Below are 23,670 nucleotides of genomic sequence, written 5' to 3'. Positions count from 1 at the left end.
CTGCGGCACAACTTACTGAGAAAAATCAGCTGAAATCTATCAGTCATCATTATGAGGATTAACTCTGGAAGGGTTCCAAGTATGTGTGATTCTAATTTGGGTCTCATGAATAGCACTCACATCTCCTCTAGATCTCCACTCACAAATCTCCGCTTCTGTAACATAGAATATCTAGGTGTTATTCCCTTACTCGTGCACACATGCCAACTCCTCAATCCATCTCTTTTCTATTACCCCTTACTCATGCACACATTTGAGGTCCTCTAGTGGCGCGCTGTGTGTACAAAAGCATGAATCTCATCAACATGCAAGATTTGTGTAGTTTGCCTTACAAGCTTTTAAGTCTACTTTGTAGTGTGTAGATGTCCTTTTTTTTGGTGGATGGGGCATGCGCGTGAGACGTGAATGGGCATGATGGATGCATTTTAATGGACTGTCATTGTAAACTCTTGTGAACCATCCATTTAAAATGTACTACATGCTATGACATCCTGACTAGTGTCAATAGTGCACGGTTGTATCAGGGCTTCATCCTTGCATACAATATCTCTTCAACAAGCTGAAGGGCTTATGCTGAAAGTGGTAGGCTAGGAAAAAAATATTTTGCTCTTGTTTGGCATCATTTTTAGTCATGGCAAAGCTCACCCAATTTTATGCCGTCCCTCCGACTCCTGAGACTGCCACCCAAAGCGGCTAGTAGCCACCATCCTCTTGTCTCTCTCTAATCCAACTTCCTCCCATTGCTCCAACACCTTAGACAATACTGCCCAAAGCAGCAAGTGGCTGCCGGCACCCATCATGAGAAACAATCCGATCTTTCCATTATCAACTTGCATCCGTAATATAGGAATCAACCTTTTTCTGTCCATCTTTCCTCCATCAACTTTCTAACCCTTGCCCTTTCCTCCCATCTGCCCGCTTCAGCATAGATATTAGATAGCAGCACAAAGGCAGCAGTATTTTGCGGTTTCAGCTTAAGAAGGCACTCTGCAGCGTGCTTTGCAAATGTGACCTCGCCAAAAGTTCGGCAAGCTGCGAGTACAGCAGTCCATATTTCCTCACCACATGGACAATCAGATTCGTGTATGAATTCAATGGCTTCCTCCAGGCGCCCGGCCCGGGTTAGCATATCGACCATGCATGCATAATGCTCTGCTGTTGGTGTGAGGCCATGATTTTGGCTCATAGTTTTGAAAGTGCAAATCCAGACACCATGGCTGACCACGAGATGAGGTCTCGGTCATGCATGTTGCCGAAGATCTGGTGAGCAAAATCCATGCTCCCACATTTGGCATACATGTCGATAAGTGTGTTTTCCAAGAATGTCCATGGCTTGAATCCACGTTTGATCATGCAAGCATGGACTTGTTTGCCTAGTTCAAGGGCAGCAAGATTAGCACATGCTCTCAGCCAGCCTCCACCAAATCACCACACTTGATGTACATGGTGATGTGTATGTTTCCTAGACTGATGTCAAGTGTGAGTTGATTTTTTCTTATGTTGGCATGGATGTGCTTTCCCTCAGAGAAGGCTTTGAAGTAAATGCACTCCTGCAATAGGCATACATATGTGCCTTGGGATGCATGAATGTCATATTTGTTCAGATGGTTCAACAAGCCGATTGCGTCCTTCAGCCGCGCGTGCTTACTCAGCTCTTTGAGATGCCCATCAATGCCACCATGGCTAGATGTACTAAAACCACAATTTGTGCACAAGCATTCAAATGTCCTTTTTTTTAAATGGCAAACAGATAAATATATCAACTCAAAAACAAAAGCCCTCGGGACAGAGACATATGCATACATTGATTCAGACAAGAAACCAGAAAGATTAATTAAAAAACCCTTTTACTTAATCAAGAAATTAAGGATCTCTGCCTAGCTATCAGACCGAGCCCTTACCTGAAACGAGGCAGAATACTGTAACGGTGTGGCTGTCTTCTGAAAGGAGATGCATGTGGGATCATCATCCATGTTGAATTGCTCTAACCTGGGCGGTCTACATAGCCCAGGTTAACACTGTGTGGCGGTCTGGGTTAATGAGAATTTCACACAGCGCGGTTCCACATTGCCCGGTATAAACTTTACAGAAATTCGCCCATTTGGGCGGACGCCTGCCTGAGAACTTGTTAAGGTGGTGGGTCACACACTTGGGTTCCATGTCCGCCATGATGCTCGACGAAAAAGGGGGAGACATCCTCATAAACCGAGCGTCTCCCTCATCCATTTCTTAGCCCACCCAAGTAAACAAGTGCCATCCGTTAGCACACTTGGGTTCCATGTCCGCCATGATGCTCGACGAAAAAGGGGGAGACATCCTCATAAACCGAGCGTCTCCCTCATCCATTTCTTAGCCCACCCAAGTAAACAAGTGCCATCCCTAACGGATGGCTACAACCGTCCGACCTGGCAAAACAGCTCATTGGCGTTGGATAGGGAACTCCAAACTTAGAAGAAATGCCGATTTAAACATATGTCTATCGTCTATCATACTTGGGGGCATCTAGAGTGACAGGAAAGATCAATGAAGAGTAAGATAGTTTTTTGGTTTCAACTCTATGGCACAAGAAAACCGACACAAAGTTCATCTTTAATCATTTTTTCTCACCCTAATCTTCGCCGCAAATGGGAACATCTATCACCATTAATGTTAGAATAGAGAGAGAGAGAGAGAGAGAGAGAGAGAGAGAGAGAGAGAGAGAGCTACCCACAGAGAAAGGAGGGAAATTAAAAATTCATACTATTTAGTCAATAGTATTTCAAAATACCAAACAAAAACATCGGATTATTGGAAATAAACCTTGTGATCAAAGAATACACATAGAATTGCTCAAACTAACAAAAATTCGAAATACTAAGATAGATTACATAAATTGTTTAAATCCGGCACATTTAAGGTAGTTAGAATGTTAGTAGCATCAGAAGGTAGTATTCGTCCTAGACATGGTCAAGGTACTCAATAACAATAAAATATTCGATGAGCCTATTATAATATTAGTAAAAAGTGGTCCTACAGAGTGTACAAAAGAGGAAGAGAGTCAATATCTTAATATTATCTTTTATCTCTCTTATCTATGATAGATCAAGTTTGCTTGAGATTTTGGTGTGGCTTTTGTGTTTGCTTCTCCATGAGTTCCAATTGTGTGTGAGTGTGGTCTTGTGATATAGACAACTAGCTCTTCTCCATGAGTTCCAATTGTGTGTGAGTGTGGTCTTGTGATATAGACAACTAGCTCTTCTCTAGGTCATGTTCTTTGCAAATATGGGTGACTACCTCCTCCTTGTGTGCACTAGGCAACTACTTCTATGTGCATAGCACTCTCCCTCTGTGTACATGTCCGAGGTCATAGTGGCTAACTAGCTCCCCCTTGTCTGCACTAGGTGATTGCTCCTTCTATGTGTAGACTACTCTCCCTAGTGTCTGGACATAGGATACATTTCAGTGGCCTACATTTTTCTTATTGACACATGTCGGACCAAGCCACCTAGGGGGCATTTCTTAAAGTGATCTCACCCGTACATGTGCGAATAAGACAAAGTGAGCCCGCTAAAATGTATCCTAAGGTAGAGGTAAGTCCACCTATCAAGAGCCCATGTATTATGTGAGAGAGGCTAAGCCTTTGTCCCTGCATAACCACGTGCCCCAGCCAACTATGGGTATCTCGAGTAATGATATGCCCCTCTATATGCAAGGTGGACTGTCCTACCCATCGTTCTGCCTGACTACTACACATGCAACTCTACCTCCCTCCATGCGATAGTGGTTACATTGTGCTCTTCTTCTCCTATGTGCATATGCCCTATATGGTGACGGTGGTGACCTTCGATAAGGCGTCCACCTCTTCACCTTGTTTGTTTACAAGGGACAACTGGCCTTGGTCCAAGACCCTTGAGTTTCAATAGTCCTTCACATGGATTTTAAACCATTGAGCCCTACGTTATGGAATCAAGTGTTGACATGCCTAATAACCCAACCACATGACATCTATGCCTAATAACCCAACCACATGACATCTATGCCCCCCATTGAATGTTGTCGGATCATCTTGCACACAAACCAAAATGAAGTATACAAAAATTAGCTTTAAAACATGCAATAAATAAATATTTATCTCCACCTCAACCATGGCAATGTCATCCAAAGTCCACCAACCCCCAAGGATTTGATTGACCCTTGGCAATGTGTTTCCATGTGTCAAGGATGTGATTCACCGCATTGTAATTCACCACTTGACGAAGATGGTGGATCTTAAAGGGTAAATTACTTTTATTTGTTGTCCGCAACGTCTTCCATTTCATTATCCCTCACTAATGTTGTGCTCAAACATTTATGTCACCTCAATCAGGTTCCTACACACATAGACTCAAGACACCACCATTCTCGATCAAATCAAGTGAGAGTTAGCAATGCATAGGCAAATAACATTTTGTCAAGAATTTAAATCACCCAAAAGAACTTAAATTGCACCCAAAAGATTAAATAATCATCGAACACATAAATAAATAAAGCGGTGTAACTTGAGCTACAAGTAGCTGCTTCTCCACCCACATCTTGATACTATTAAGATACCTTGATTATGGTTATCTTGGTGGAATTTTCTTTTGGGTTGATGTTGAAGGTTTGGAGTCCTCCTTGACTTTGGTTAGTGTTGAGGCTACAGGTTTGAGACTCATGGGCATTGTTGACGATGATGAGGCTAGAGTCTCTTGTGGAGTGGTTGTCGATGGATAAGGCCTTTGAGCATGTGTTGTCTCCTTTGGATAGGTTTTTCAATGAAGATGCATAGGCTCTAGGGCCTTTCCTTTGAATTCCTTGTTAGAGATAGATGGTTGGGATGTGGGAACTTCTTCAGGAATAGCTGTTGATTTTTGCGATGTTTTGGCATCGAACTTCGTAGGGTGAGGATGGGGTTGAAGGAGTAGATGCTCTAACGGAGTCAGTTTTGTTGACGCAGATGATAGGTCATTGGGTAGAGGGTCTTCGATGGAAGAGGCTTGTAACCTTTTGCGTTCAGCATCATAGAAATCCATTAAAGTTGGATCCTCTTCCTTGCAGTATGGTATTGTCAACTTTTTGTCGTTGACCACCATGATGACTCTATCGTTAGCAAAGCACAGTAGTGCAGCAATAGTCCATTTATGCCCCAAGATCAAATCTGCTTGCAACACATACTCAACCACAAAAAACTTGCAAGTAAGGGGGTTAGTTTCAATATACATTGTATGTTCAAAGTACCCCAAACATGGCATGTTCAAGTCTTGTGTAAAGGGAATTCTTTTAGGACGAGCTGTGAGTGATGGTGGTTAATCTAACAAATCCCATAACTCGAGGGTCATGATATTGTGTTCTCGTGGTGGTGGTCGTGTCCCCATCTATTCAAATAAAACAAGGGCCACACATAGAGTCAAAACCCTAAGGGAGCTGTGCACACACTCCTTTGGCTTTGCCAAGCGATTGCGCCACCCCCTGCACCATATGGACACCACAACACCAAGTCACAAGCTAGAAGGCCAAATCTCAATCAAGTATACCAACAAAGCCAGCAACACGACGATGACATCAAAGCTTTTATTATGGATGGGTAAGGGGTTTTCCATATTTGCTCATTGAGCCTAGAAGGCCAAAATCTCAATCAAGTATACCAACAAAGCGAGCAACGATGGTGACATCAAAGCTTTTATCATGGATGGGTAAGGGGTTTTCCATATTTGATTAGTGAGCTTAAATCGTAAGCTAAAAACCTTAAACCCCCTTTGTGCATAAGTAACGTAGCATCTACTATCAAATTTACAGACACGTGCACAATCCCAAAACATTCATACGTACATAATCTCTTACTACACCCACACATGCACACTATCTTAACACACACACACCGGAACATGTATAATCCCAAAACACCCGCACATACACAATCCCTCTTTACACGTACACACACCCTCTATCTATGAGTGCACACACACACACACATACTTTTCATGCACATACACACACATAAGTATATCCACACATACTGTGAGGTCCCTATCTCCACCGCACAACGAACTCAGGGGTTCTAGCAGTGGAAGTAGCATTTCTTGTATGCGGGGCAGGGTCTCACACTCGGGGCCTCGCCCACCACGGATATCCGAACAAGAGACTAATCCATCGGTTCTTGTATCTCTGCATCTCTGCACACATAGCCTCAAATGATATATGTGCTTTGCCTTATCTCCAGACACACTGAAGTCATCTACAAAAGCTTTCATGAAGTCTGTCAGGTAATCATAGAAGATATCTTGCACCATTCTTTCAAAAGTAGGAGGTGCATTTTTCAAGCCAAACATCATGATAGTCGCCCCCATGAAGACACCCCATTCAGTGATGAAGGCTATTTTCTCCTTGTCTTTTGGTGCCATTTTTACCTGGTTGTACCCATTGAATCCATCTAAAAATGAGTACATTTCCTTTCTAGCTACCTCATCTAGCAAAGAGTTCGTAAATGGGAATTGAAGGGGATCCGAGGTAGTTGTGGGATTCAGCTTGTGGTAGTCTACACAGATTCTGATCTTCATGTTCTTTTTGGGAACTACCACAATTGGGGATATCCAAGAAGCTTTCTCTAGTGGCACAATGAAACCTGCTTTAGTAGTCTATCAATTTCTTCTTTGACTTGGTTGGCATAGTTGGGGTTCGTTATGTACCTCTATTGTCTGATTGGTATGGCTCCTTCTTTGTTGTGCTAGAAGAATTTAGGATCAATGCCCTCCATGTCCTCATATGACCAAGCAAGGAAATCTTGGTATTCTTTCAGTAAGGACGCCAACTCTTGCTTGAATTCTTCTTCTAGTTCTAGACTAATATTCACAGGCTTTTCTTCTTTTTCATCTCCCATATTCACCTCTTGTAGTCTGTCCGAGCTTACTTTCGTGACATTTTTCTTCTGGTTCTCTTTTGCTTCTGCACCCAATCATGGATCTCTTGAATCTCTTCCTCTTTCTCTAGATTCCAAGCCCATTCAATCTCCTTTCGAGGCTTTTGCAAATGTGATTACTACATCACGTAAAGGAAAAGAGAAAGTGGTTGAGCCCCTTAGTATGCCTGACATTTCTGCAGGGCATTCTCATGTTGATGGAGAGTCTAGTGGCTCAGATATGAGCCTTGATGAGGAGCTTGGGATCCCAGCTATGAGAAAACCATTGCATTTTCCTTAGTAATGACATTTACTCTGGATCCACCATATCCAGTACTACATCATTGATGAGCACGTTGTTCAATTGGATCGTGACTTTGGCCTGACTTTGGCCACTTCATCATCTCTAGATGCTAGGAGTTCCTCAGTTTGCACTCTGTTGTGGGGTTTCTTCTTCTTCTAAGTGCTTCAGTTCCTTGCTTAGTTCTTCAATGCCTACCATCAATATTTTAGCCTTGAATCTTGGACATAAGTCCAACACTTGTCTCAACAAAACCTGTCTACCCAATAGCATTGATACTACATTTGTTTGCAACCAATCAGCATCCTTCTTGCTTCTTCTAAGTAGATTTCATTGTTATGCTCTACATGCATCCTTCTTGCTTTCTTCTAAAGCAGATTTCATTGTTATGCTTGTTGAGATATCGAGCTCTAGTGAGGCGGTGGACACTGATGACCCGCCTGGGGGATAGGCCCCGCACTTACACCACTGGCATGGTTGGTGAGATCCTGGGTGATATGCGGCCAGTGGGATGACAGGCTGTGTGACAGCCACTCTAGAGACTGGCATAGTTATAGCGCCAGCTCATTTAGTCGGGTTCACACTATAGAGAACCCGTGTATGTATTTGGTTGAGTACCTTTCATATTGTGTGTACTCTTATTCTTGTATATGGTGTGTTGAGTGTTGAGTAGAGAAGAAGAAGATTTTCAGCCTCTCACCTTGTGTGTTCTCTATTAGGGTTTTGTGAGTGTGTGTGTGTGCTTGCAAGAGCTCAAGCTCTCTTCCCCCCTGCATCTTTTCATGGTATCAGAGCCTGGTTCGTGCTAAGGGCTGAGCTGCAAGCAAGAGAACCACAGGAAGCGGTACGAGGGTAAGAGCTTCAACTACTCTTCCCTATTGTGTTGGTGACTACACCCTTGTCGGGAGCTCTACGGGAGGCACCGGCAAACGATCTCCGATTGAGGAGCTTTCTTCGCGGGAGTGAAGCTACAGGGCAACTATACAGTCGGGACTAAACTTTTCGGGCCGAAAACGCGTTTCGGGCGCGTCTGGACCTCCGTTTTTCAGAAAGCAGGCGATTTCGAGCACTGCGGGTAAGTCATCAATTCTCTGCAGAACTCTGTTTTAAGAACTGCAGGAGGACAGATTGACTGTGCAGACACTGTGGGTGCTGCAAAGAGGTCTACAGTTGCCATTGGGTGTATGTATGCACATTGAAGTCACTGGTTGTGACATTTGAGAGTACTGCAGTACCGCTGTGCAGAAAATACAGCATTTGTGCAAAAAAAACCAGAGTGCAGTTTCTGGTAAAGTTGTGTGTTTGGCAAGATGTCAAATGATGGGATAACTCAGATTGTGGCTGAGAAGCTGGATAAGAATAACTTCCATGCTTGGAGGTTCAGGTTGACGAATTTCCTGATGGGAAAAGGTTATTGGGACTACATAGAAGGTGAGCATGAAGAGGCACCGGAGATACCGGATATAAATCCGACTGCTGCAGATGTGAAAGAGTTTAAAGACTGGAACCAAGGAGCCAGGAAAGTAATGTATTGGCTTTCCATTAGTATACAGGACACCATGATTGGGCACATTCAGGATGCCAAGTCCCCCAAGGAGGCGTGGGACACCTTGGTAAAGCTCTATGAAACAAATATCAAGGCTCGTAAGATACAGTTGAAGAATGAACTTCATACTGTGGAGAAAAAGAGCATGTCTGTGAATGACTATGCGCTGAAGATAAAGGGTATTGTGGAATCCCTTGCATCTATTGGTGTGTCAGTAGATGATGATGACAAGGTGGAAGTCTGTCTACGTGGTCTCGGACCATAATACAAGGCGTTTAAGACGTCTATTCAGACTCGGGAAAACATTCCCAACTTTACAGATTTGGTGTCTATGCTGATTATCGAAGAGAAGAGCTTGGGTGAAGACCAACAGTCTTCACAAAGCAAAAACAGTTCAGAGCAACAGGCCTTCTACACGAGTTCAGGAAGAGGACGAGGTAGAGGAGGCCGTGGACGCGGTCAAGGAGGTGGCCGAACAGGTAATCAGAATTATGGTCAGCAGCAGCAGCAATAACAACAGTCCCAGAATCAACAACAACAACAACACACAGGTGGAAGAAGTAAATTCAGAGGCAGGGGGAGTCAAAGAGGCCGTGGAAATTGGCAAAGGCAATATAATGATGCACGTGAATGCTACTATTGTGGTAAGCCAGGACATGTGCAGTCAGAATGTTATAAGAAGCAGGCTGACATGCAAAATGGGAAAGTGCAGCAAAACAACTATGCATCCTCAAGCAGAAATAATGAGGATAATGAAAGGTTGTTTATTCTGCAGCATGTTGTGAATGCCATGTCTGAAAATGTTGATGCAGCACAAAAAGATAATGTATGGTATGTGGATTCAGGCGCTTCGAACCACATGACGAGTCATGGGGAGTGGTTCAAGGAGATGAAGAACCCGGAAAGACCAGGTTTTGTGGAAACAGGGGATGACACTGCTCATCCAATTGCCCACTTTGGAGATGTGCCATTATCTATGCAGGATGGCAAAGTGAAGTACCTTGCAGATGTACTTCATGTACCAAACATAACAAAGAATCTGGTTTCAGTTGGCCAGATGATTGAGCAGGGGTTGCAGGTTCGGTTTAACCCTGATGGGTGTTATGTTGAAGATTTCAAAGACAAGTGCAGGTTGGTTGCAAAAGGCAACAGAGTGGGCAGAATGTTTACGTTGGATGTAGACATGCCTGAAATGAGTGCTGCGATGTTTGCAAATGGTTCAGGAGTTGTTGCAGACACAGACATATGGCATAAAAGAATTGGACATGTGAATGTGCAGAGATTGAAGTCTATGCAGACAAAAGGAATTGTGACAGGGCTGCCAAAATTTAAAGTGGAAGGTATGCAGAAAATATGTGAAGCATGCCAATTTGGGAAGCAAACAAAGCATGTGTTTCCACGTAACAGATATGTGAGCAGAAATGCACTAGATGTTGTGCATTCAGATGTATGGGGTCCTTTGATGACCGTGTCTATGGGAGGCTGCAGGTACTATGTCACTTTCATTGATGACCACACAAGGAAAGTGTGGGTATATTTCATGAAGGAGAAGAGTGAGGTGTTCACTCACTTTCAAAATTTCAGAGTTCTGGTTGAAAAGCAAACAGGGAAATATGTTAAGTGCCTAAGGTCAGATGGAGGGGGAGAATACTTCTCCAATGAGTTCTCTGAATTTTTGAAGAAGAATGGTATTCGGAGACAGTTCACATGCAGATACACTCCGCAGCAAAATGGAGTTGCTGAGCGGAAAAACAGGCACATTGCTGAGATTGCGCGAGCATTGATGGAAGAGAAGAATATGCCGCATTGCTATTGGGCTGAGGCTGTTTCTACAGCAGTATACATCATGAACAGGACTCCAACTGCAGCCATACATGATGTAACTCCAGAGGAGAGGTTTACTGGCAGGAAACCAGATTTGTCTCATCTGAAAGTCTTTGGATGCATTGCATATGTGCATGTGCCAGATGAGCTGAGAACCAAGCTGGATCCGAAAGCTGAAAAATGTGTGTTTATTGGATATTCCCTTGAGCAAAAGGGATACAGGTGTTATAACCCTGCTACACGTGAGTTGAGGGTAAGCAGGGATGTTGTATTTGATGAGATGAGCAGCTGGTATGCTGCTGAAAAAGAAGTGGATAGACAAGTTGTCATTTTCTGTGACAACATTAGTAGTATACAGTTGGCCAGGAACCCAGTCTTTCATGCTCGTACGAAGCACATAGAGGTCCACTACCACTTCGTCAAAGAGAAAGTCTTGGCAGGAGACCTTGACCTTGTTTATGTCAGCACAGAGGATCAGGTAGCTGACATCTTCACCAAAGCATTGGGTACAGAGAAGCTCCGCAGATTCAGGGCTTCGCTTGGTGTACATGAGATGGAGTTGAGCTCGAGGGGGAGTGTTGAGATATCGAGCTCTAGTGAGGCGGTGGACACTGATGACCCGCCTGGGGGATAGGCCCCGCACTTACACCACTGGCATGGTTGGTGAGATCGTGGGTGATATGCGGCCAGTGGGATGACAGGCTGTGTGACAGCCACTCTAGAGACTGGCATAGTTATAGCGCCAGCTCATTTAGTCGGGTTCAGACTATAGAGAACCCGTGTATGTATTTGGTTGAGTACCTTTCATATTGTGTGTACTCTTATTCTTGTATATGGTGTGTTGAGTGTTGAGTAGAGAAGAAGAAGATTTTCAGCCTCTCACCTTGTGTGTTCTCTATTAGGGTTTTGTGAGTGTGTGTGTGTGCTTGCAAGAGCTCAAGCTCTCTTCCCCCCTGCATCTTTTCAATGCTCTACATGCATCTTGTGCAGATTTCCACCTGCTCTTCCGAGTGATCTGCGATGACTTCGTATGAGCCACCCTCCTTTTACTTTCCTTGCCTTCTTTCTATTTCCTTAATGGTTTGGATCCTCACCTTCTCTTGCTATTCCCAGTCCACACAGTTGCCTTGCGGGCTTTGGGTAAGTCTTGATTATCTAGCGGAGCGATTACTACACCAAATTCATTTGCTTTTGCCCTTGTGACTGCCAAGATGTCTTGAACCTGCATTTATATTTCATCTACCTGCATCATGTTGGCACTTGGTAGATTTTCTTTGAGTTCTGTTAATTTCGCCTATCGTTCCTCATCATGTTTTTTCTTCATGGCACATTCTACCTCGGTGTGCCCAAGCTTTTGACAATAGTAGCATGTGAAGGTTGTAGAAGCACTGGCATGCCCTTGGCTTCTTCTCCTGAGTAATTTATGCGGCCTATGCTCCCATACCTTCCCATCCCTAGGGGTATTCTTTCTGCTCCTTCCATACTGTTCACCATGGGAGCTCTATTTTTCAAGTTGTACCTGTAGTTCCTCGTACTATAATTGTACATGTTACAAATGGTACATGTTGGTGGCACTGTGCATTTCTCCTTGAGGTGGCCAACCTGTTTGCATTGAGAGTAAAACACATTTTTGTAGAATTATGATCTTTTGCTTTTTTTCATCTCTTGCATCAATTGCTTCACTTGTAGCACAAGTTCTCTGGGGCTCATTTGTGCCCTCGTGATTTTCTTCTTTCTGTTGTTCCTTTTCTTTACTACCAATGGAGTGTCCTGTGAGGTGTGTCTCTTGAATCCTCCTCCTCAATCGTGACACTTTTCTTGGGCTTTCTCTTTTGTCTTCTTTCTTGACTTCTTTCTTCTACCGTTTTGGCTAGCTCAACCAATTCCTCAAACTCCTCTTTAGTTTCTGCCTGCTTTGTGCTGACTATTGTGCATGGATGTCTAGCTTAAGCCCTGACAAACCAATCTGCAACTATTTGCATTGAGGTTTGGGTTTGTTCCGCCACTCTCTGACAAACCAATCTGCAACTATTTGCATTGAGGTTTAGGTTTGTTCCGCCACTCTCTACCTCAAGCTCAGCAGTTTTGTTACATAGTCCTCTACATCCATGTCTTCTTGTCGGAGTTCTCTTATTTCACAGAGTTGAGTTGCAGACTTTATCTTACAGAATCTCCACAGAAAAATAGTCATGACCTCCTCATAAGTGTAGAAATGGTTGTCTTGGTATCTTGACACCCACTTCGTGGCTCTGTGTTTGAAGGTGTTCATGAAAGTATCTCTATGGATTTCACTTAGCTTTGGTTCTTCTACATCCTGAGTTCTGGCCAATTTCCAGTATTTCTCAAACCTCCTTACATGCAGAGCTGTATCTTAACCTTTCTCTTGTGAGAACACCAAGAAATTTTGGGCTAAAGATGCCATGGCTTCCTTGAACCTTTTTCTGAGGTTTTGTTGTTGTGGTTGTTCTTCCTGGTTTTGTAGCTCCACCCTTCTTAGGCTTTCTGGACCTGGACTGTGCACATCTTCTAGCTCTTGGCACTCCTTTTCTTGGTTCAAATTGTGCTTGAAATTTGATGCTTCCTCTTACTTATGTGGGGTTGTAGTAGTTTTAGCACTATTTTTCTGATTGGAACGATGTGAGACACTCCTAGCTACGAGCTTCCTAGAGGGTTGCTTCGAAGGCATTACTTTTCTCCATCCTCAAGTTCACAATCATGTGGAAGGCATTACTTTTCTCCATCCTCAAGTTCACAATCATGTGGAAGGCATGCTTGACTCCATTTTTTCTGGTTGGGTTGTGTGGAAGGCATGCTTGACTCCATTTTTTCTGGTTGGGTTGTGTGGTGGAAGGTTCTCCACACCGACTTGCCCAGAAAAGCCCCTCCATGCTATGGCTTCTCCATAGACTTATTTTAGGGATCTAATTCTAGCATGATCAATTTGAACAGAACCAAAAATTTCTCTTTCAGAGTTTCCTTTGCTTGAAGGTGCATAATGCTACTCAACGGAGACTTTTCTGCTCCACTATCGTGCAATTTCCCAAAAAGGAAAGATTTTCAGCCTAGTTCCAATAGAGGTTTTCCTCATCAGCAAGAAGTTTTTTAGTAGCGGAGTTGCCGTAAAGTTCCCCAGTAGGATCACTAGATGTTTCTCACCGATTTCCCTCTCGGCGGAATGGCAAGACATCAATTTGAAGTAACAGACTAGTAAGGCAATGGCATGGGAGGTGAGTAGCCACCCACCACCAAAGCTTCTGAATTTGAACAACATATCTAGAGTGGTCATGGGGACACTCAGAACATCGCTTCACTTTAGAACTCCACACACTATCACTCTGCTCTCACTCTACTACATAACTCTCTCACTCTCTCTCTAGTGCACAACATGGGGACACTCAGAACATCGCTTCACTTTAGAACTCCACACACTGTCACTCTGCTCTCACTCTACTACATAACTCTCTCACTCTCTCTCAACATGTTTATTAAAACAGAGACCCATCACTCTTTTTCAACACATTACAAAGAGTAACACACAGAGACATAATGAATGGCACCATTTCTCTTTGTTTATTGGATTACTTCTGGAATCATTGTAGGATCATTTTACAAAGCAACTGCTCGACATAAAGCCTACTACTTCCTAAGGACTATGAACATGCTTGACTTCTCACTACTTGCAACAATCAACTATTAGCTGTGTGAGCTATTAGAGTAGCGTGCAACCTCCTATCAGCCACCCTTTTAAGCTTTGTCTTCTTGATCTTGGCAATGGCTATTCTAGTGGTTACAACTCGCCACCTTCACACGTGCAGTACCGAGGTGGCTCTCATGATGTGGGAAGTGGTCCGATTGTGCACTTTACCAAAAGTTGCAAAGCACTAGTTGATTCTTAGGAATTAGTATAAGAACAATTATTAGAGAATGGATTTAAAACCTTGAGAATTAGCCTACCTTAAATAATATTTTCTCGAGGAAGTACTCAAGCATTTCATCATAAGGATTAAAAACTTAGATGATAAAAGGGTGAAAAATAGGATCATAATGACAAACCAATATCTTGCATGTAGGATCTTGCTTAACCAAAGGATGGAAAATACGATTGCAAATAGGATCATAACAACAACCTAAGATCTTGCTTGATGAAAGGGTGAAAAATAGGATCATAATGACAACCCAAGATCTTGCATAGGTTCTTAAGGATCCTTCCCCAAAATTATAAACATCTTGTATCTTAACTAAATACTTAATTCACGAATGTTCCTCTTACTTTTGAGGAGTTTAGTGCAATGTTTATGGAGGAGGAGATGCATCAAAAGCGACAAGATGGACGCATCATTCTTAACCAATCATTGTTTGGCACAAAATATTGAAGATTAATGGCTCTAATAAAACTCTTCTTCAAAAGGTGATATACCTCTACAGTAACAAACTTGGTCATATTAAATATAAGTGCACAAAGAGGTAGGCATATAACGAACATGGCACTTTGAAGCCCACCAAGGATTCTAGTAGCAATGTTGAAGCTAAATTAGATATTTTTATGGGTGATTGAAGAAATCTATGCAAAAAGTTACCCAATGAATCATGGATATGGTGGAGTTCCTTGATACATAATCAACTAAAAGGATTGGTATACATTTCTATAGCTGATAGGAGTTGCCATGATAGCAATCCAAATTGATGCCAATTATCTAGCCAAGGACATAGGTACAATCAATTTTTTCTTAAGAAATTGTGTTAGTAAGAATATTTTATATGTTTTGACACCAAGAGGTTCTTGTTAATCCAATATTCATAGGTGCACAAATTTCCTTCCTAGGGTTTTCAAGAATTAACGTGTGGGTGGCTACATTCTTGTGATGGGTTGGACAAGGCCTTAGGTAATGGGTTAACCCACTAGGTTCTGGGTTAACCCATTCTTCTCTCTTATAGATGTTAGGTTAATGTTCTCCTCCCTCTCTAGATGTCACTAAGAAGTGCTAGGACTAGGCTAATAAGGGTGGTGAGTGACAATGACCCGATTCGACCTTACACTACACTAACTGATGGTAAATTTGTCCACTTAAAGTCTCTTACTCCTACCTACACTACACTAACTGATGGCAAATTTGTCCACTTAAAGTCTCTTAGCACAAGTGCTCTCAACCAAAATATGAATCCAAGATTTGAGATACTACCTAAAATAATTGATGGTGGCTAATTTGTCCACTCAAGTCTTTTAGCACAAGTTCTCCCAAACAAAAGATGAATCCAAGATCCAAGCTCCATAAACTTACTTCTTTATTACTTGTAAAGTAGGTGAACTAAAGAAATTTAAGATATGGGCCTGAGTGCGAGTGTAAGGTGGTTGTGAGCACAAGTGCATCAAAATAAGTGTGAGTGCAAGGAAATTGCAAGAGTGAGTGCAAGTGCAAGTTTGAATGCAAGAGCAAGTGCGAGGTGGTTGTTGTGAGTGTAAGTGTAAGCGTGAGGCATGTGTGAGTGTGTGTAAGTGTAAGTGTAAGAACAAGTGTGAGGTGTGTGAGTGCAAGTGAAATGTAAAGATTAGTTGCTCTATACTTTACTCTCCTCCTTCCTTCTCCTTCAATTTTGCCATGTCTCATTTTGCCTACTTCTCCTCCAAGAAATACAATATAATGGATATTTCTTTGCCATTATCACAACCCTTTTTCGTAATCCACTCTCCCACTACTGAGCACATCCTCATGTTTTAATTTTTTCCTCTCACAATCGCATCACTCGATTCTCCTCGTCGTAGATCCACTTCCTTCCCATACTCTAGCTTCACTCCCCCTTCACTCTAACTAAGAGATTTTGGCTAACAGCTTGCTCCCCTATTCCAAGTTTACTCTACCCCACTCTCCTCCTTCCTTCTCCCTCATCAAGCACCGTGTCTCGTTTTGCCTACTTCTCCTCCATAAAATATAAGGCAAAATATAATGGATATTTCTTTGCTATTGTCATAACCCTTTTCATAATCCCACTCTCCTACCAAGCACATACTTGTGTTTTATTACTTTTCTCTCAAAATATTATCATTCTCTTCTCCTCTTAGATCTATTCCCTTTCTATACTCAAGCTTCACTCTACCTAAGCATGAGCTTTTAGCCAAGAGCTTTCCCCTTTAGTTAAGAGAACCCTATGAAAACTTCCCACAGTCACACAATTCTTAAGTCTAAACCATGTCCACATAGAACACAACTCACAAGAAGTTACAAGAGACATGTACCACAAGAAGAGTAATGAGAAGCACACACAAGAGGGAAAGGTCAAGAGAGATCTCAAATCCAAAAATTTCATACAAATTTGTATTGATGAGTAGAGATTCTAACTTATAAACAACTTAAATTATGGGCATTCACACTTGTTTACTACCTAAAACTCACTTGTAAACAACTTAAGTTATGGCCATGCACATTTGTTTACTACCTACTAAAACTCACTTGCTCCATAGTTTAGTTTTGAATTCCTTGCTCTCCTATATTCTAAATTAAGAAAACATAACTAAAGCACATTATTGGGCATACCCTAGTACCATCACATGTGCCCAGCATTACAATTACCCATTTCATTGAATTTGTAAGCAAAAAATGGTTTTACATCTCACAATCTTTAGGTGTTGGGAAACTATCTTTGGTTGATGGAGACTTATTATCCATTTTAAATCACCATATCTAACATTATTATTAGTTTCTTTTTGCAATGTGTATGCATCTTGGGTGCCAATATATTAATAAGATGCTCAATTGTTTTGGAAAAGTTTTGTATCTTGTACACATTTATCTTCTAGCTAATCCTTATATCCTTGGCATCACTATAAATTTCTTCCTTTGTTAACATTGAAACTTTTCACCCATGTTGACTCAATTAAATCAATAATTAGGTCAACATAACTTGATTCTTGCATGACATCCAATCTCTTGGATGTATGAGTGGTGATTGACATGATTGAAGGTGATTATATCCCACTTATGAGAATGATTGTTGTAAGGCCTTTCAAAATTTTAAAATTATATAGCAATTATACTTGCAATCTAGCACACCCAGATTTGGACTCTAAAAGGGACCTTTTGATTAACATTTCATTAGGAATGGACCAATAGAAAGAGGAGTGTCCACATTCTATCCACTTGAAAAGTAGGGGGGCTAGGGTTGTCTCCCTAACTACTATTCTTGTCCCCCCTAAGTTTTAGGGACCACTAACTACTAGCCCCCCCTCCCACTTTATGCACAAATGGGACCACTTAAATTTTCATGCATCCAAAAGCCTAAAAAATTAAAATTTTAACTTCCCCCAAAATGGTCCCATTTCCCTCCAACCCCCCCTCCCCAAAAAAATATCCTATGGTCAAAAAGTCATTTTCAACCTCTATTTCTATTTTCCAAGCTCCTAAATGTCTAACAAACTACCCTCTTGCTATCTCCCCTTCCATAATCCCTAATCTCGTCCCTTCCCAAGCTCTCTCACTCTCTTCCTTTTGTTTAGCCTCCCCATTGAATTTTAATACAAAAATGACGTAATTTGTTGATGTTAAATAGAAGTTCCATCTTGCTTACTTTGTGCTTTTTCTATGCTATTTTAAAATAATAATATTTATTAATGAAATTTAATTATCAATGTCTACGAAAGTAGATTTTGGGTGCTCGGACAATGATAGCTCTCTTTTTGTGCTTTTTTGTAATGATGCTTAGCATAAGAGGTATTATTCTTGAATTTCCACGCTATGCTCATCATTATAAATTCCAATAATATTTGTAGGATATTAATAATGATATGCTTGTAGGATATGCTGGGGATGGATGAATGGATATGCTTGTAGGATATTAATAATAACATGCTTGTAGGATATGCTGGAGATGAATGGGCAATGCACCAAGGTGGAAAGAGGAAGGCATTTGGTCCCAACTCTGCTCTATCCCACCACCTCAAAGTACTGCCCCTCAAAGACATCGTGATCGTCCACAAAGGATTCACTCCCGACTCTGCCTTCCCCCTTTTTGCCCTCAAGGCCTTTTCCAAGGTCCTCTATGTATCTAGTATTGCCAAAATAACAAATTGTATAATAATTGTAAAACTTTCATTGGCCTTTGCCACTTTTGGAAGTGGCAAAGGCCAATGAAAGTTGTTAGTGCACACAACCATAGGGGAATCCACTTACTCCTAAATCCACTTTTGGAAGTTGATTTAGGAGTAAGTTGTTAGTGCACACAACCATAGGGGAATCCTTGGGAAAAGATCAACTAAAGGACATTGCCACCACTACCATCCTTTTTTTGTGAGGTGCCTCTCACTAAAAAGCAACACACACACAAGCTGTTTTAAAGAGAATCCTAAAAGATCATGTACAAGGCGATATATTATTAATGTAATGCTCCTTTTTTGCTCCTAATTATAAACTCAAATTTTTGTTTAGAAAGTCAATGATATCCACTTATAATTCTCTACATATAATTAAGTCATGTTTTAAAGTGTTGTCAAAGTCACGTGTATAACGAATCATATGTTAAATTGTTCAAGTCTGCGTTCATCTTTTAAATTATTCAAGTCATTGTGGGGGAATTATGGAAGCCAATTGGGAGTGCTTTCTGCATGTGCCATAAGCCCAAACTTGGCCAAAAAATATTTAACCTATTGTTGATCTTACATAGCTGTTAAGGTGCCCTAACGTGTCTAGATTTAAAGAAAAAAATATTTAGATGATAAGGTGCCCTACCATGCCTTGATAAATGCACGTTGAAAGATTCAACCCCCCACCATCTGGACAAGATAATTTCCCATGTCCTTTTCACCGGTGTTATGAAGAATTAAAAAAGTCTATAACTGTCCATTAAATCATCAAGGAACACCAAGGGGGGGCTTCCATAGTAGGCCCCCCCACTAAGGTGCCTTACCATGCCTAGATTAAATGTATATGGGAATATTCATCTCCCATAACCTCCCATTCCTAGATTAAATGTATATGGAAATATTCATCTTCCACAACCTCTATAAAGATAGTTTCATATTCCTTTCCATTGGTGTTATAGAGGATAAAAAATGGTGAATTCATGTCCATGAAACCATCATAAAATCTAACTGGTTGAGCTTATTTAGCTGCTAAGGTTCCCTAACATGCCCTTATAGTTGTGTATGTCAATATTCAACAACCCACAATTTGGAAAAGATAATTTCCTCTGTCCCCATAGGCCCCCACAACATTTGTTTGCGACATAAATTTTAAAAAATAGGACTGCAAGAAGGGCTTGAGTTTGGCAAAACTCATGCTCTTCTAGGTGTGGCAGCCTTTTTTTCTTCTGGGTGTGGCAGCCTTTTTTTCTTCTAAATTTATATTGCAAATAATTGTTGTGGGTGTTTTGTGATGGTTCCATGGACAATTCTAGAATTTTGTAATCCTCTAACACTAGTGAAAAGGATAGAGGAAATTATCTTGTCTAGATTTTGGGTGATTGAATCTTCACATATATAATTATTAAGGCATGGTAGGGCACCTTAGCAAAGCACCTTAGCAACTAAATAAGCTCAACCAATTAGATTTTATGAATCTTCTCTATAAACCTATGCCCAATGAAATTATATTCCTTACACTTGGATTCCAAACACTAGACTTATTGTAGGGATTTTTGTTTACACCTTTGGCCATTTTAATTCTTGGGGTGGCCTCCATGCTACTTACAAGGTTTACTAGCTACATCAAGATATTTGAAAGGGATCTCATACACTCCCTTTTGTATACACAAAGTTTACACAATGTAAGATAGTGTTTGATTATTATTTTATTGACCTTACTATCTACATCAAGATATTTGAAAGGGATCTCATACACCCCCCACAAAGGTGTACACAATGCAAAATAGTGTTTGATTATTATTCCATTAACCTTACTTTGTTGTTGTTGTGTGTGTGTGTGTGTGCATGTTTACGCAACCACATGGTTGAGAGAGAGAGAGAGAGAGAGAGAAAGAGAGAGAGAGAGAGAGAGAGAGAGAGAGAGAGAGAGAGAGGTAGTCATGTGGTCATTTGTAAAGCAATTTTTTGGTAATATATCTTTTATTACGAAAAAAAGAGAGAGAGGTAGTCATACATAGAAAATGACTTTCAAAGGATTTCTCACTAAGTGTTAATGTAGAAAAGGAGATTGCATACAAAACTAGACAAAGCCACCATACTCATGATTTGATGCCCATGGCCCATAAACATGGTATATATGTGTAGATGATAAAAAAGTCCAACTCAAGTCAAAATTTATAATTTAAGTATTTTTGAGTTTTTTTTGCTACCATTTACTTATTTGGATGATTTTTAAAAGTGTTTTTGTATTTAAAAATAAAAAAAGTATAAAAAATCTCACAAAATAGCCAACAAAAAACAAAAAAAATCAAGGACACGAGTTTTGCCAAAACAAGCGTATTGTCATACCAAAATTGATGCCCTTATGGAACCCTAAGGTTTGGTAAAAATTGGGGACACACAATGACATATAGAGGCATTTTCCTTGCATTAATGTTGATGGAGGAATAAAATTTAAAAGAATTCCACAATATAAACTTATTGTCATCTATGATGCATGTTTACACTTGACAACCATTCAAGGATACACACAAATAATGAAAAAAGAGATAACAATTCCTTCTTACATTAATAGAAAAAGTTTAACAAAAGAGTGGCCTTAAGTCTCTTTGAAATTAAATGTACAGTGTACTAAGCCTGAAAAACCTCATAATCAAAGGGTTTTTTCAAATTAGGAACTTGCATTGTTTTAACATCCCTAGGAAGAATACTCCACATTGTAATAAGTTTATATATTGGGGATATTAGTTTTATTGTCTCTAATAACTAGCCCTAAGTTAGTACATATAAGCATGCTTATAGTCATTGGCATCGATACTCCTTTACAATATGTGTGGCATGCACCTCTTGTGTATCCAAGCCTCCATTTCATCAAGTATACTACACATAAACAATAACATTATCATTAAATTTGTAACTATGGTTTGGATTAAGGTAGCCCCAATCTTTTAAGCTAGTTGCCATAAAATAACCCCAATCATTCAAACTATGTCATGCTTTCCTTCCAACAATTTACTAGCTTAAGAAAAAATTTGATGAAAACCTTAAGCAGTAGGCTACTCAAGGTTAAAGGAAAAAAAGTAAAACTTAACTAAGAGATATTAGCTTACTTTCACTTAGTTTTATGATGACCCAAGAATCTTTATCTCCAACATGCTCTCCATTATTGGCATTTGTGTTGCTTCTTTAACGTCCTATTTTGGTCCCTCACAATACCAAGCAAGTAAAATGAGAGGGTGAGGTTGGATATGGGTTAAGGGATGGGACATAGATATGCATGTTGAGCAAAAAGTTAAGAGAGTAAGGTTGGGGAGAAGACTAAGAGATGTGAGATAGATTTTCATGCTACAAAAGAAGATTAGGATAAGATAGAGAATGAGAGGTTGGAGAGATCATTAGGGGTTTACAAATGATTAAGACATAAGATTAGAAGAGGATTAATTTATTGTAGCCATGGAGAGCTTTTAAGATATAGTATGGCCTAGAAAAAAAAATCAATCATAGAATGACTAAGGATAAGATTTGAAAGAAAAGAACTACCTTTTGGGGAGAATTTCAAAGTTTTAATTCTTTGTTGGGCTTTTGGAGTAACGGAAGTTGTGTGGCTAATGGTTGGTCTAAATGTGGAAATGAAGGTTGGGGAGTTGTTTAAGTGAGATTTATTAAGAAAGTGGTCTAAAAAAGTCACTTTTGATGTACACATTGGTTAGGGTAGATTTTTTGATGAAATAATGGCCAAAGTGAAAAATTTTAAAAATCACTATTTTTGGGCTCCCCCACATAGTTGGCAAATTTGATGATATGTCAAGGAGGGGAGTTAAGGGCCAAGATTGAAGAGGCTCGTTTACCTTTTTCAAAATTCAAGGATTCAAGGGGGCCCTAAAGGTGGAAAGTTGAGTCATGATGATGACCCAAAAAGCTCGTCTTGATGTGAAGAGAGAGGAGAGAGGTTAGACCTAAAGGTGGAAAGTTGAGTCATGATGATGATCCAAAAAGCTCGTCTTGATGTGAAGAGAGAGGAGAGAGGTTAGACCTAAAATATTAAAAAAGAAACAAGAGGGAATGTTTGAAATTTGAAAAATTAAAGAGGGAGGAATGTTTATTTGTTAAAAAGCCTTAGGGGCTCTTTTTTAAATAGTTAGTGTGAGAAAATAAGGAAAAAAACCTTTTCAATATTTATATTGTTTAAGGGCAATTGTTTTAGCATAATATTTATATTGTTTAAGGGTAATTTTTTTAGCATAATATTCACAAAAATTGAAAAAACCATTTTTTTGGCTTCCTTAAATTCAAGAATTTTTGGATGTGACAAGTAGGGAGTTATGAAAAGATCTTAAAAGTTGAAAAATACATCCACTTGCTTTGAAGTTGTAGAGTATTATAGAGAGAGAATGAGAAGAAAAAATAAATTTTTCATATACATATATGTTGGGTGGAGTTTTTAAAGGAGAAAGTATCAAAATTTTTAAAAAAATTAAAAAAAAAATTTTGGGTCCCATTTAAAAACGGCCATAGAGTTAGTGATGTGACAAGAGAGAGAAGAGGGGTTGGGGATAACAAATTCAAAAAATAATGGGAGGGAATGTTTAAAAACGTGAAACATATACAAGGAGGATTATTTGTATATTTAAAATGTAGAGGGAGAGAGGGTAATGATTGAGGATCTTTTATTTTAGGCCCTACAAATATGGTAAAATTTAGGCAAGCAGGGGGGATAAAAATTCTACAAAAGAGCCCAAGAATAGGGGTCATCATTGGCTTTGTCTCCCTAAGCCTCTACATTTTTTAGCTTTAATCCCTTAAAATTAGGAATCCTTAGAGAGTCTTTTTTGAGTCCAAGTGCCTCCTAATGCCCACTATGTTTTATGGTTTTTCCTTATATCTTTCTTGGGGGGGTTCACTATATGTAAACCCTCTATATTACGTGCGTTCAAGGCCTACTTTAAAAACCCCTTATCATTGATTTTTTCATGAATAAAACATACCCTTTTTCTATTCAATCTGTGAATACCCCCTTTAAATGGTACCCTTCTATA

The 23,670-nt window shown here is 40.3% G+C and overlaps 1 protein-coding gene across 1 annotated transcript in view; it reads right to left on the bottom strand.

Annotated features, from left to right (window-relative positions):
- Positions 1–2,240, bottom strand: part of LOC147615906 (pentatricopeptide repeat-containing protein At2g13600-like) — a 15,054-nt gene extending 12,814 nt beyond the window's left edge. The window contains exon 1 of the mRNA XM_086778544.1: positions 1,902–2,240. Coding sequence (XP_086634670.1) covers positions 1,902–1,969 — 68 coding nt within the window. The 5' untranslated portion in view covers positions 1,970–2,240. The remainder of the gene's footprint in view (positions 1–1,901) is intronic.
- Positions 2,241–23,670: the final 21,430 nt, after the last annotated feature.

Source organism: Cibotium barometz, chromosome 39 (assembly GCF_041138505.1).
Source record: "Cibotium barometz isolate CiBa-2024 chromosome 39, ASM4113850v1, whole genome shotgun sequence".
Classification (NCBI taxonomy): Eukaryota; Viridiplantae; Streptophyta; class Polypodiopsida; order Cyatheales; family Cibotiaceae; genus Cibotium; species Cibotium barometz.
This window is presented reverse-complemented; position numbering and strand designations above follow the sequence as displayed.